The following is a 15,004-nucleotide window of genomic DNA, read 5'->3' on the forward strand; positions in this document are numbered from 1 at the left end:
AAGTCCTCAGCAGCTCGGGCTCCATTTCCCACAGAAATCGTGCTGCACAGAAACCGCTGGGAGACTCACAATGGCGCCAAACATGGATGGAAAAACAGTGACTGCTGGGATGTGAAGCGATGCATCACGGGGCGTTGGGACAAGAAGCGGAATGACCCGCACCCTTCCGTCCCCTTCCCACAACCCACGGCGCCAAAATGGGATGAGGTGCTCTGTGGGATAGCTGCCCATAATGCACCACTCCCAATACCGCTGCAAATGCTGCAAATGTGGCCACACTGCAACTCTGGTAGCCGTCAGCGTGGCCACACTGCAGCGCTTTCCCTACACAGCTGTATGAAGGCAGCTGTAACTCCCAGTGCTGTACAGCTGTAAGCGTAGCCATACCCTTGGAGTTATCTTGCACAGTTCTCTGAAAACATCTGCTCACTGTGCAGCGGCAGTCAAAAAAGACAGAAACTTAGGAACCAATAGGAAATGGATAGATAATAAGAGTAACTATCAAAATACCACTATATAAATCCAAGGTATGCCCACAACTTGAATATTGCCTGTAGTTCTTCTGGTCACCCTATCTCAAAAGAGATATATTAGAAATGAAAAGATACAGAGAAGGTACAGAAAAGGTACAGATTAAGGGTATGGAACAGCTTCCATATGAGGAGAGATTAAAAAGGACTCGGACTATTCAAACTGGAAAAAAGACAACCAAGGGGGGACATGATAGATGTCTACAAAACCATGAATGATATGGAGAAAGTGAATAAGGAACTGTTATTTATTTATTTATCTCTTCACATAATAGAGGAACTAGGGATCATCCAACGAAATTAACAGGCAGCAGGTTTAAAACAAACCAAAAGGAAGTACTTCACACAATCAACCTGTGGATGCAATCCCAATGCTCTGCGTATCCCTAAACCTCTGACTGCCAGAAGCTGGGTCTGGACAACAGAGGATGGATCACTTGAAGATTGCCCTGTTCTGTTCATTCCCTTTGATGCATCTGGCACTGGCCACTGTTCGAAGACAGGTTACTGGGTTAGATGGACCATTGGTCTGACCCAGTATGGCCATTTTTATCTTCCAAACAAAATTGGATGGACTTTCCTAACATAAAATAAAAAATTCACACTCACAAAATGTGCATAAGAACCATGGGGAGGGAGACTTGGAAGCTCTCCTGATTTGCAATATCTTGTCAATAACAACGTGTGTAAATTCTGTGTACTAGCCCTTTCTGGAGACAGAACACCCTGTCTCATGCATCTTGCTACAAGAGGAAGCCCCTCTGATGTGAGCCTTAGGAACATCATAGCTAGATAAATTTGCATCATCCCCAGCTGTGTGGCTCTTAAGGTGCACAAAAGGGAACAGACTCAGATGCACCTTACACACAGCAGCTTCCCTCATCCTTTTGCATCTTATGAGGTTCTTATAAAGATGTGCAGGAAATAAGGCAAGGGCTTGACTATGCATTTGTATTACATTTAGTCACCAGGATCTGAGTTCAGAGTTTCCCTTGCAACAGCTGATATCAGCCACTTAAGGCAATACAGGATCACTACTTTGTGATTATGATTAATGTGAAGATTTTATCATGGTTATTTTTAGTAAAAGTCACAAACAGGTTACAGGCAATAAACAAAAGTTCAGAGTCCATGACCTGTCCATTACTTTACTAAAAATAACTGGGGGGACAGAGCTAGGTAGGGGGAGGAATGGAGTCGGGGAGGGGGGGTAGAGAGAGGGAATGTCAGGCTGAGCCCCCTGTCATGGCCACACACAGCCCCTGCTCCAGAGCTGGCTACAGCTGCGAGACAGCGGTGTATGGCCCCAGCTTCAGCCCCTACCAAGTCTGGGAAGCTGTAGGGCTGGAGCTGCAAGGTCCTAGCTTCATCCAACCCCAGTTGCAGGCATGAGACACGCAGTGCTGCCTCCTCCTTCTCCTGAAGCCCTAGAAGTCAGAGGTCCAGTAAAGTCATGGAATCCGTGACCTCTGTAACTATATCGTAGCCTTAATCATGATTTTGTCATCACCTTTCACAGGGCAGATAATTATAGAATCATAGAATATCAGGGTTAGAAGGGACCTCAGGAGGTCATCTAGTCCAACCCCCTGCTCAAAGCAGGACCAATTCCCAACTAAATCATCCCAACCTGGGCTCTGTCAAGCCTGACCTTAAAAGCCTCTAAGGAAGGAGATTCCACCACCTCCCTAGGTAACCCATTCCAGTGCTTCATCACCCTCCCAGTGAAAAAGATTTTCCTAATATCCAACCTAAACCTCCCCCACTGCAACTTGAGACCATTACTCCTTGTTCTGTCATCTGGTACCACTGAGAACAGTCTAGATCCATCCTCTTTGGAACCCCCTTTCAGGTAGTTGAAAGCAGCTATCAAATCCCTCCTCATTCTTCTCTTCTGCAGACTAAACAATCCCAGTTCCCTCAGCCTCTCCTCATAAGTCATGTGCTCCAGCCCCCTAATCATTTTGGTTGCCCTCTGCTGGACTCTTCCCAATTTTTCCACATCCTTCTTGTAGTGTGGGGCCCAAAACTGGACAGAGTACTCCAGATGAGGCCTCACCGATGTCGAATAGAGGGGAATGATCACGTCCCTCGATCTGCTGGCAATACCTCTACTTATACAGCCTAAAATGCCGTTAGCCTTCTTTGCAACAAGGGCACACTGTTGACTTATATCCAGTTTCTCGTCCACTGTAACCCCTAGGTTCTTTTCTGCAGAACTGTTGCCTAGCCATTCGGTCCCTAGTCTGTAGCAGTGAATGGGATTCTTCCGTCCTAAGTGCAGGACTCTGCACATGTCCTTGTGAACCTCATCAGATTTCTTTTGGCCCAGTCCTCTAATTTGTCTAGGTCCCTCTGTTTCCTACCCTACCCTCCAGCGTATCTACCACTCCTCCCAGTTTAGTGTCATCTGCAGACTTGCTGAGAGTGCAGTCCACGCCGTCCTCCAGATCATTAATGAAGACATTGAACAAAACCGGCCCCAGGACCGACCCTTGGGGTACTCCACTTGAAACCGGCTGCCAACTAGACATGGAGCCATTGATCACTACCCATTGAGCCCGACGATCTACTCAACTTTCTATCCACCTGATAGTCCATTCATCCAGCCCATACTTCAACTTGCTTGCAAGAATACTGTGGGAAACCGTATCAAAAGCTTTGCTAAAGTCAAGGAATAAAAACATCCACTGCTTTCCTCATCCATAGATCCAGTTATCTCCTCATAGAAGGGAATCAGGTTAGTCAGGCATGACTTGCCCTTGGTGAATCCATGCTGACTGTTCTTGATCATTTTCCTCTCCTCTAAAATCATGGACAACCACCTGATAATTGGCAGGTGAGTTTGAAAACAGATTTCACTCTTATTTTGCTTTAAAACTGTATTTATAATTTAATAATTATTGCTGCTATTATTTTTTATTTCTAGATCACTCTTCATCCAAATTGCTCAGTGCAATTGTAGATTAATTTATGCCTTAAGACTCCTGGGTAAATAAAGGACCTCATCCACCACTGAAATGCAACGATCCCTGGGGTGAAAAAGCATTATATAGGGTAGGGGTAGGCAACCTATGGCACACATGCCAAAGGCGGCACGTGAGCTGATTTTCAGTGGCACTCACACTGCCCGGGTCCCGGCGGCTCTGCATTTTAACTTAATTTTAAATGAAGCTTCTTAAACATTTTAAAAACCTTATTTACTTTAAATACAACAATAGTTTAGTTATATATTATAGACTTATAGAAAGAGACTTTCTAAAAACATTAAAATGTATTACTGGAACGCAAAACCTTAAATTACAGTGATTAAATGAAAACTCGGCACACCACTTCTGAAAGGTTTCCGACCTCGATATAGGGCTTAAGTCAATATACTCTACTGTCATTTTAGGACTTTTAAAGTAAGCTGTTTTTCACAACTTTATGGCTTATAAGATGCTACCAACTATGAATTCATCAGAGCTTTAGGATGCACTAGTATAGGAATAGGTTACTTTCTAGCTTGCTGACTAGCTGGATACTTTCTACAAACATATGAGACTTTTTTTTTGGCCCTACCTTTATTGCTATGCAACAGATACAGAAGTTCTCGTGTATTCATGACTTGCCAGCATTGTGTTAGGCTTGCTACATATCTTGCCACAAACAGCTGATATTGATTTCATCTACACCAGAATGAGGAGCTCAAACTTATTTTAGAGTTATCTTACCAAAAACAACAATCATTGCATGGAATTCCCAGTTTCCTAATGGAAGAGAGTGATGTTACAGAATTCCTGGCAAAACCCACCTGGGTTCCAAGCTGACAGTCTAGCAGAAAACTGAAAAACCAGGAACTATCCTCTACGCCTCAGAGTTAAGGACAACTAGAACAGGACAGAGGACAGTACTATTCTTTTGGGGCAGTGAGAAGAAGTGGATGCATGAGGAAACAGAGGTAAAATTCATGATAGTTCTGGCTAAAGTAGGCCTAGACTTGGGGTCTGACTGCATAAAACAGTAGCAATATTTCCATAGAATGGTTATCACTCTCTCACCAGAGTTAGAGCAAAAACTCCAAAACAATGACAAGAGACAAGTAGGCTCTGTGGTGAGAGTAATCAAAATTCACGCAGTAAAATGTAATCTAAAACTGCAGAGTTATGTGCCAGCAACACAGTCACAGATTCTGAACGTGTGTCCACACTGCAATTAAAAACCCACGGCTGGCCCATGCCAGCTGACTCGAGCTCAGATTGCTCAGGCTTAGGGGCTGTTTAATTGCAGTGCAGATGTTCGGGCTCGGGCTGGACCCCAGACTCTAGGACCCTGCCAGGTGGAAAGGTCCCAGAGCTCAGGCTGCAGCTGGAGCCCAAATGTTTATACCACAATATAAAAAGCCCTTTAGTCCGAGCCCCAGGAGCCTGAGTCCGCTGGCACAGGCCAGCTGTGGGTTTTTAGTCGCAGTGTAGACATACCCAGAGATGCTAATTAGATATCCCTCACCATGGATTTCCACAGTGAAAAAGTACTGATCAGCAAGCGATGCAGGAGCTCAACTTACCACTTCTCAATTTCTAATGTGTATATTTATTTTTTATAAGACTGACCAAAAGAGATTAGAGCATTGTTTGTTTACCTGTGCACTTGACTGAACCATGCAGTTATTCCATTTCTCCTTTTCCTTGTGTAGGTCTCCAACACAGCAAGAGGGAACAAACATTTTTAAAATGGGAAAATGTGGTTGTCAGATGACAGGAAGTTGGACGGGGCCTGGGAAGAGGGGACTCGGTAGCAGATGTAGTACTTGAAACCACTTCAATGCCTTTTTAAGATTGGCTTTTGTTGCAAGCTGATGTTACTTTAATTTATTAGGCTGCGTACAATCCTAATCACAAGAAAAGGAGGATGACCTTGTGGTTAAAGCACTAAAATGGGAGTTCCTTTCTATTATTTCTAGGTCTGCTACAGACTTCCTATATGACACTGGGCAAAACACTAGAAGTCCAGCATCTACACCAGGTAGAACGGAGGGAGGAATCCAATAATACAGTTCCATTCTGCTCTGTAGATGGGACAAGAATCTAGCATTCTTCAGAGTTCAACATAAGTGGAAGCTTAATTTGCCAAGATTTTGCTTTTGAAAAGTTCTACATGTCTTCACATAGAAAACTATCATAATCAGCAGAGGAAGATTTATTACAGGAGGACCTCTAGTGGAGAGTAAGAGATTCAAAAGGAGGGGGTTAGAGAAGAGAAGGCATGCAATACATAACTTGTACCTAAGGACAGATTTTTAGAACAGCCTCCAGAAGCTCCTTAAGATCCTCTCTCCTGCAAACCTATTTTGGATTACGTCAGTAGCTGGAGTAGTGCTTAGGTGTGGTTCTTTAAGATTTAGTGTTCACATAGAGCTGAGAGGGGCCCTCTGTTTTTAAATATCCAAAAGATCTCTCTTCACTTGTTCCAAAAAAGTTTTTTTCCCTTCTACCCTTGGCCAAAAGCTTGCCTTCCCAAAGGTATGGGCTTTTGCAGAAAAAAAAGGATGCAAGTTAAAATGGAGGAAAATTGAAAACTTTTAGAGGGAAGCTTGTAGAGTACAGACACCATTTCCGGCTTAACCTCTTAACACTGGCCCCTCACTTCCACCAGCATTAAATTCACTCAAGCAAATTAGAGGAAAGAGGGAGAAGCCAGTAGCAACAAACAGCTGTGCCCCAAATCCTGCTGATATTTACAGTATTAAAATAGCAGTCATTCCAATTTATAATACACGGACACTCAATATCCTGATTCCTTACCTGACACTAAGGCATTCCCAGCAAGGCTTAGTACGAAAAAGAACCAGACGTTTGTTGTCATCAGTCAAAGCAAAGTAGCCTCCTGATGAGGAGAAGGCAAAAGCAAGAATATCATCACTTGTTTTAACTGCTCGCTGTCCATCCTCTCTAAAATACAGAAAGGAGAAAATGGTTTATTCATGGACAGCTTTAAGCATATTTACTTAAAAGAGAAATATATCAAACTGCCAACAGCATTAATCGTGATTAATCGCAGTTTTCATTGCACTGTTAAACAATAGAATCCCAATTGAAACTTATTAAATATTTTTGAATGTTTTTCTACATTTTCAAATATAGTGACTTCACTTACAACACAGAATTCAAAGTATACAATGCTCACTTTTTTTATTACAAGTATGTGCACTGTAAAAAAACAAATCATATTTTTCAATTAACCTAATACAAGTACTGTAGTGCAATCTCTTTATCATGAAAGCGCAACTTACAAATGTAGATTTTTTTTCTGTTACATAATTGCACTGAAAAAAAACAGTGTAAAACTTTAGAGCCTACAAAAGTCTACTCAGTCCTACTTCTTGTTAAGCAAATTGCTAAGACAAACAAGTTTATTTACATTTGTGGGATATAATGCTGTCTGCTTCTTATTTACAATGTCACCTGAAAGTGAGACTAGGCATTTGCATGGCACTGTTGCAGCTGGCATCACACAATATTTACATGCCAGATATGCTAAAGATTTGGATATCCTATCATGCTTCAACCACCATTCCAGATGCAGATGACGGGTTCTGCTCAATAACTATTCAAAACAGTGCAGACCAATGCATATTCATTTTCATCATCTGAGTCAGATGCCTACAGCAGAAGGCTGATTTTCAATTTTTGTGGTTCGAGTTCTGTAGTTTCCACATCGCGGTATTGCTCTTTTAAGACATCTGAAAGCATGCTGCACACCTTGTCCCTCTCAGATTTTGGAAGGCACTTCAGATTTTTAAACATTGGGTCAAGATCTGTAGCTATTTTTAGAAATCTCACATTGGTACCTTCTTTGCATTTTGTTAAATCTGCAGTGAAAGTGTTCTTAAATGGAATAACACGTGCTGGGTCATCATCCAAGACTGCTATAACATGAAATATATGGCAGAATACGGGTAAAACAGAGCAGGAGGTATACAATTCTCCCCAAGGAGTTCAGTAACAAATTTAATTAACTTTTTTTTTTTTTAAATGAGCATCATCAGCATGGAAGCTGGAATCGTGGCAGAAGCATGAAGGGGCATATGAATGTTTTGTAGCCAGCACTGCAAGGTATTTATATGCCAGATATGCTAAAGTGCCACGTGAACAACTATTCTCACTTTCAGGAGACACTGTAAATAAGAAGCAGGCAGCATTATATCCCGCAAATGTAAACAAACTTGTTTGTTTTAGCGATTGGCTTAACAAAAAGTAGGACTGAGTAGACATGTAGGCTCTAAAGTTTTACACTTTTTTGTTTTTCAGTGCAGTTATGTAACAAAAAAGAAAAAAAAATCTACATTTGTAAGTTGCACCTTCACCATAAAGAGACTGCACTACAGTACTTGTAACAGGGGAATTGAAAAATAGGATTTCTTTTGATTTTTTACAGTGCAAGTATTTGTAATATATAAGTGAGCACTGTACATTTTGTATTCTGTGTTACAATTAATATCAATAAATTTGAAAATGTAGAAAACATTCAAAAATATTTAAATAAATGGTATTCCATTATTAACAGCGTGATTAATCGCACGATTAATCACGATTACTTTTTTTAATCGCTTGACTGCCCCAACCTAAACTAAATCTATAAAGTTAGATCTAAATTCCACTTATTCAAAAAAAATTATTAAAACAGTACCTAGAGGGATATACTCAACTAGAAACTTAATTTTAAAAACAGAACCTTGAAGTATACCTGCACTTAAATATCTACCTAAGCTTTTGTAGCTTTATAATCAGGTTTTCCTATTTCGAAAGTTTCTCTCTCCTGTTATTGTGTAAAAGACTGAAACCAATGAGAGGAAAACAGACTGTGGGCCAAATCCTGCATCAATATCTGCTTACCTATGTACCGAGGTCTGTGCTGGCAGACCTTGATGTAGGATCTAAATCTAAGCATCTAGGGGAAACATCGGAACTGACTATAGGTAAAGTACTGTCCAATGCTCAAAGTACAATTAAAAGATAGATTTCTCCTCCACCCTAATTTCTTTTAAATTCTTGTAAGTTTAGATAAAATCACATAAAAGCGTTGATTAAGTTGCCCATGTTCCTTTTAAACAATCTTTCACCATCATACACACTCTAAGCAAAATACATAAATTAGCGAAACAGATAAAACAACTAGAAATTAGGCCAGTCATCTCACGTCACTAGGCATTCCTAATTTATTCACTTTATTCTATTCAACATCACATCATCAGAGGAAGTGGTCCACCCTCTGAAAAGGTAATGAAGAGTTTATACAAAAATCTCTCACCCTCTGTCTTCTTGAGAGTTCTTGCCTGCAGTGATGCAGTCATACATGAAGAGATCATCAACACTGGAAATAAAAGCGTTAACAAAAAAATCACTGTTTTCCCATGAAGGGTGCTGATTCATTTGTATTACACCATAATTATATACTTTATTATGTCTCCTTGCCACTGCTGCCAACACCCCCTGGCACCTCAAAGGCATCCCCAGATTACTCATTAGTTGTTGAAGTTTGGCACCTCATATCCCACATGCAAACCAAACAGAAGCCACTAGTCAATAGGAAAGCAACAGTGATTTTTTTTTTTCAGTGAAAAACCATGAATATTTTACTTCTACTAGTCTCTCAATTGTATTTGCCATCTGCTCTTGAAATCTCTATTTTGGCATTTACTTTGATTCTAGAAATCAATGTGACAAGCATAAACTGGTTCTGTACAAGCTGCCAGGAATCAGAGACTAGCAGGCTTAAAATGTTATTCTTTATACATGAATAATTTGTGTAACGAATATCCATATACTCCTGTTGCAAGGTCTTGATTTCTCAGTCTCCAGTTTTGTCCCACATGTGCATGCTTGTTTACCTCATCTTGCCATGCTATCTGCATAGCCCTTAGGAGAAGGTCCTTCTACTGAAGGATGGTGTAATAAGCACACAAACCAACCAACCATGCTGGCTCTACTGTTGCTGGGTAATCCAGTGGTGTAGTTATTGTAAGAATGTTGCACGGATAATACTTATTCAGAACATGTTTAAGTCTTACCAAGGTTTTATTTTGGGCCTTTTAAAAGAAATGCCTTCAACTTTAAAAAAAAAGAGTTAAGTGGGAATATTTAACCTTCCATGGTTAGAATACCTAAAATTTGAGAAATTAGAGAGAAAATACTGCTTTTTCAGTTTTAGACCCCAATCCTGCAAATACTTGCGCTCAGACTTAATTAGATGGATATTAGTAGTCCCCACTGAAGTCAGTGAAACTAATTACATACATATATCAGGGTGGAAGCCGTGTTAGTCTGTATCAGCAAAAAGAACGAGGAGTACTTGTGGCACCTTAGAAACTAACACATTTTTTGGGGCATAAGCCTTCATGGATTAATGATGAAGTGGGTTTTAGTCCACAAAAGCTTATGCTTTTTACATACATGTAATTAAGCATGTATGTGCATGCATTTGCAGAATTGGGGATGTACCTTGAGCATGACAACAGTGTGTGTATAATCAGTTTCACTCTTTCCCCTGATGTATGAGTGTCTCTCTCATAGCAACAGGAGAAAAACATTTAAGATGCAGTGTGATATAAAACCACAAAAAACAGTAGCAGAGTCAGAGCATACTTTAACACCTAGCAGTACTTATAACCAACTTTTTAAAGTGATTAAGTGGTACCTCTTTAACTTTAGCAGTATCCCTTTAAACAATGCCCAGATATATTTAGAATTCCCAAGATATAAGAATAATCAGCATACAGGGTAGTCAAATAAAGTTACACACAGTTAAGAAAGATACATTCATCTCCAGTCGGGCCGGGGATTCACCCTCAACTGGTTTTAAAGGGACTGAAATGTCATCTGGAGCCAAGGGGGCAGGACTGATGCTCCTGAACTCCCAGGAAGGCGGCCGGTGGGGTGGGTTACGCAGACATCTCATTGGACGAGGTGAGGTTTAAAGACCGGATGCGTCCCCCCCCATCAGCTCCCCAGCCCGCTATACACACACTGCCGGGCGGCGAGTCGCGCTCACCATCCCGGCCGCCTCCCCCCGTCCCCAGGCAGCGCCGGGACCCCGCGGCCCGCACTGACCTGGGCTCCTGGTAGCGAGATGCCAGGAAGCGGCTCCTGCCGCTGGCAGCCATGAGAGCTCCGCAGAGCGCCAGCCCCGGGCCGCGACATCCCGCCGCTCCCGCCTCCATGCGGACAGCCGCCCACGTGCGCGCTCCCCGACCGCGGTTTACCTAGTAGCCGACGCAGGGTGTGGACGTCACACTACAATTCGCGCTGACTAATGACGTACAGTGGACTCCTCCCCTCTGCTGTGGGGGCTCGGCTGGCTGCGCCTGCGCAGTAACATACAGGAAGAGCGAGGTTGGCGGCAGCGGAGGAGTAGCAGGCGCTGGGTACAGGCAGTCTTTGTGCCCTGCCAGGCTCGTGCATCCCGCCTTGTGATCCCAGCATGGGTCCCTTCTTAACATGCCGGGCGGAGCTAGGCCAGCATCTGGGCCATGTTGCAACAAGCAGAATTAGAGCTCTGGCGTGCAGGCGTGTTTTGAAGAGTATTTTTATTTATACTTCTGTAGCGCCTAGGAGCCTTAGTCATGGACCCAGACCCCCTTGTGCTAGGTGCTGTAATACATGGGATGGGATTTGCCCTCTCCCAGCTGAGACTTTATTTTCCTTGTTCTTATTTCCCTGTTCAGTACAGTGCAACTTGAAGCCTCGGTCCTGTAATAAATTGCAGATAGTTTGGGTAGCATCTGTTATACCCATTGTAAATTTCCCAGAGACTTTAGGTAATTAAGAGTTAAATAATGGCAGAGGGACATAAATTAAAAAGATAGGCAACGGAAGAAAAAGATGATCCTAGTTGAGATTAAAAAAGAGAGAGCACGAGAGGCAGAAAGATGAAGTTTTCAGAGTAGCAGCTGTGTTAGTCTGTATCCGCAAAAAGAACAGGCGTACTTGTGGTACCTTAGTCTTTAAGGTGCCACAAGTACTTCTGTTATTTTTGTAGAAAGATGAAGGTTGTTTCAAACAGTAAGATCTGCACAGAAGACCAAATAGAAGAAGTTTTTCAATGTTGAGGCAAAGAGGTTCCTGGACTTCAGAATCTGGGTGGCTGGATTTCTATTTGATCACTTTTAATCAGTTACCTGTAATCTTTCATGCATGGTTTCGAAAGCAAACAAAGGACAACCCCAAGTGCTTATAGTGTAGTTAGGTTGACCTAGTCATGTCTGCCTCAAGGAGTTAGATCAACAGAAAAGTTCTTCCATTGAGCTAGCTACCACCACCCAAAAAGGTAGAAACTCCCCTTCCAGTGATGTAGGAAGCATCTGTGCTACAGAACTACAATGGCACAGCTGTATTATGTGCAATAAGTTTATTGAAAAATTTGAAGCCTTTGCCAGATGTCCCTTTTCAATTCTTTTGTGTTCTCTGATAACTCAAGCAATTAAAAACCATCCAATGTATAAAGGCTGCTTTTGCATCTGATGAGAAATTTGAACAAAGAAGACAGAAAAGGGAGGAGGAGGTCATAAGATTGAGGGAAATGGATTTTTTAAAAAGTTAGGGGAAAAATTTCCTCTGAGTTCTGACAGGAATTTGCAGAGCTCTGAAGAAGAAAATATTAAGGAAATACCTGCAAAAATTTGGAATGTGAATAAGTTACCTGTGTGAATGTAATGCAGATACACACTCCAAACTTCTCTGTGATGCTGTCTTCAGCACAAATTGCTCGTTATATTCTATACTGTTATATGTGGCTGGCAGCCAAATCAGTTGATCCAATTGTTGGGTTTCCAATAAGCTGCAGCGTATGTTTTGTGTGACTGTTCTTTTGTGTTCCCATGCCATATTTGGAACTCTATTCTCATGTTTTGAGCACAATGTGAAATAATTTTAAATACATTGCAAAATAGTCCTTAACACATTTGTGATTACTTAGTGATAAACAGACTGCTTTGTTAATGCTTTCCCTTCCCCGGGGCTTTGCAAGGGGTGCTCATCAATAACAGTCACAGGACAGTTGAAACAGAACAAGTAGCACAAAGAGAAAGAGAAGAGGTAAAAAAAGAGTGGGCCTGAGGATGTTTGGCATCCTGGATCCCATGCTCAACCAAAGCTCCCTTCTGATAAATGTAAAGAAAGGAACAGGAAAGCCTCTATATTCATAATTTAAAAAAAAAATCTTTTAGAACATATCAGGACATACTATGTATAGACTTACTATAAGAACACTGAATATTTTAAAATTAACCAAAAATGCAAATTGACAACGTCCCTTAAACATTGACTAATACCCCAGATTTTGCAGACACTTTAAATTTATGCATGACTAGTTTGACTGAAGTTAATGAGATAATTCATGTCTGTAAAATTACTCATACATGGATGTTTGTAGAAGTGGGGCCTAAGAATCAAAGGTATTTTCTCTCAGATGATCAAATAAGTCTGTTCTACTTTTGGTCTATGTAAATTATAACTTTCATCGGGCAAAGCTTTATAGAAAGGCAAGATTTTATTAAAAAGCAGGAAGCTTTAGTTAATATCAATACAAATTATACTATGACTATATAAACTAGAAGTGATTCAATCTAAATTTGCTACACTTCAGTGCCTAGATTTTTCTTTATAAAAGTCTCTGAAAGTAACAGTTTGTTTAAGTCTAATTTCAGAAGGCAGTGTAGTTTAGGGGTATGAACTAAGGCTAAGAAGGCAGTTTTCTTGAGTTCTAAACCCTACATGTGTCACATATTTACCATATGTCCTGGGCCAAGTAATTTAGGTTCTGATCCTACAAAGAGCTCTATGCACAGGAATCTGCATGAAAGTAAATTGTCAAACTATGCTGAGAACTTTGAGACAGAGAATTTATGGCCTTGATTGTTCAGTTTCCCCCTTTGTAAATTATGGATAACAATGTGTACTTACTTGACATGTACTCTGATAATTATTAATGTCAGTGATGAGCTGCCAAAATCTTAACAACATGCCAGGGGCCCCTGCAGGGCCTGGGGCAAATTGCCCCACTTGCCCCCTCCCTTCCCCTCTGGCCAGCCCTGGAGCTTGCAGCAGGAGCCCCCCACCTTGCTGGGCCACTCAAAAAGCGGCAGCAGGTTGGATGACTCCAGAGCTCAGCTGAACTGCCCAGCTGCTGGCCATGCTGTGGCTCTTCGTGGCGGGGGAGGGCCCCAGGGAGACATCTTCTTGGGGCCACACTTGCCCTCTCCCCTCCCCTCTGGCCAGCCCTGGAGCATGCAGCAGGACCCCCCCCCACACACACCTTGCCGGGACTCTCAAAAAGCGGCAGCAGGATGACTCCCAAGCTGAGCTGAGCTGCCCAGCTAGTGCTGGGGGCTGGCCTCGCTGCAGCTGGGGGGAAGCAGGGGAGGGGCCGGGGAGCCTCAGCCTCCCCAGCTGGGAATCCTGGGAGCAACAAGATGATCCGGCCCATGGACTGGAGTTCTTTGCCCATTCTCTGGCCCTTTAACAACTGGTTCTCCACGGAGGTCTAATTTTAGGAACCGGTTCTTGGGAACCTGTGGGAACCTGCTCCAGCTCACCACTGGTTAATGTTTGAACAGTATTTTTAAAAAGGAGTCCTAGTGTATGTTCTATAAATGTTAGAAATGATCATTCTACATAGTATCAGAGGGGTAGCCATGTTAGTCTGGATCTGTAAAAGCAGAAAAGAATCCTGTGGCACCTTACAGACTAAGGCCTGGTCCACACTACAGCATTAAATCGATTTAAACAGCGTTAAATCGATTTAACCCTGTAACCGTCCACACTACAAGGCACTTTAAATCGATTTTAAGGGCTCTTAAAATCGATTTCTGTACTCCTCCCCAACGAGAGGAGTAACCCTAAAATCAATATTACTATATCGATTTAGGGTTAGTGTCGACGGAAATCGAAGTTATTGGTCTCATTCTTTTACTGAGCTACCCAGAGTGCACCGCTCTGGAAATCGCTGGTAGCCTAGGACCATGGACGCACACCACCGAATTAATGTGCTCTAGTGTGGACGCGTAAAATCAATTTATAAAACCAGTTTTATAAAACCGGTTTTAATAATTTCGATTTTATGCTGTAGTGTAGACGTGGCCTAACAGACGTATAGGCACATGAGCTTTTGTGGGTGAATACCACTTCGTCGGATGCATCTTTTCTCATTCTTTAGATAGTAACACTGGAAACTTCAAGGGGTTGATTGTGTGCATACAGTCCTAAAAGGTAATTGATAATACTTATTTCATTTAGTACTCTGTTTAAAAATGTTTTCCTAATATCACTATAACTAGTTAAGGTATTTTTAAAATGTCACTGCACCTTCACATGTTATTGCAAGCTATTTAGACTTTTATGTACTGTGTTCCTATTTCCAAGCAAAAATTTAATTATATGGCATGCTCCTTGCTAATATACTGGTTCCCTGCAAAATTAAGATCTAATCTTGCACAACAC

General features: G+C 41.8%; 2 protein-coding genes across 5 annotated transcripts in view; one reads left to right on the forward strand and one right to left on the reverse strand.

The window, feature by feature from the left end:
• Nucleotides 1-10,867, reverse strand: part of WDR4 (WD repeat domain 4) — a 51,206-nt gene extending 40,339 nt beyond the window's left edge. For 2 of the 4 annotated variants that reach the window (XM_050936655.1, XM_050936651.1), the window contains exons 1-3: nucleotides 10,619-10,762; nucleotides 8,820-8,882; nucleotides 6,314-6,460 (exon numbers count right to left, since the gene is read on the reverse strand). In XM_050936655.1, the coding sequence (XP_050792612.1) occupies nucleotides 6,314-6,460; nucleotides 8,820-8,882; nucleotides 10,619-10,728 (320 nt within the window). In that variant the 5' untranslated portion in view covers nucleotides 10,729-10,762. The other 2 variants (XM_050936652.1, XM_050936653.1) reach the window with 2 other exon arrangements.
• Nucleotides 1-15,004, forward strand: part of PKNOX1 (PBX/knotted 1 homeobox 1) — a 284,239-nt gene that overhangs the window by 155,552 nt on the left and 113,683 nt on the right. The gene's annotated exons all lie outside the window — the stretch shown is intronic.

The sequence above is a fragment of the Gopherus flavomarginatus genome, chromosome 1, assembly GCF_025201925.1.
Source record: "Gopherus flavomarginatus isolate rGopFla2 chromosome 1, rGopFla2.mat.asm, whole genome shotgun sequence".
Classification (NCBI taxonomy): domain Eukaryota; kingdom Metazoa; phylum Chordata; order Testudines; family Testudinidae; genus Gopherus; species Gopherus flavomarginatus.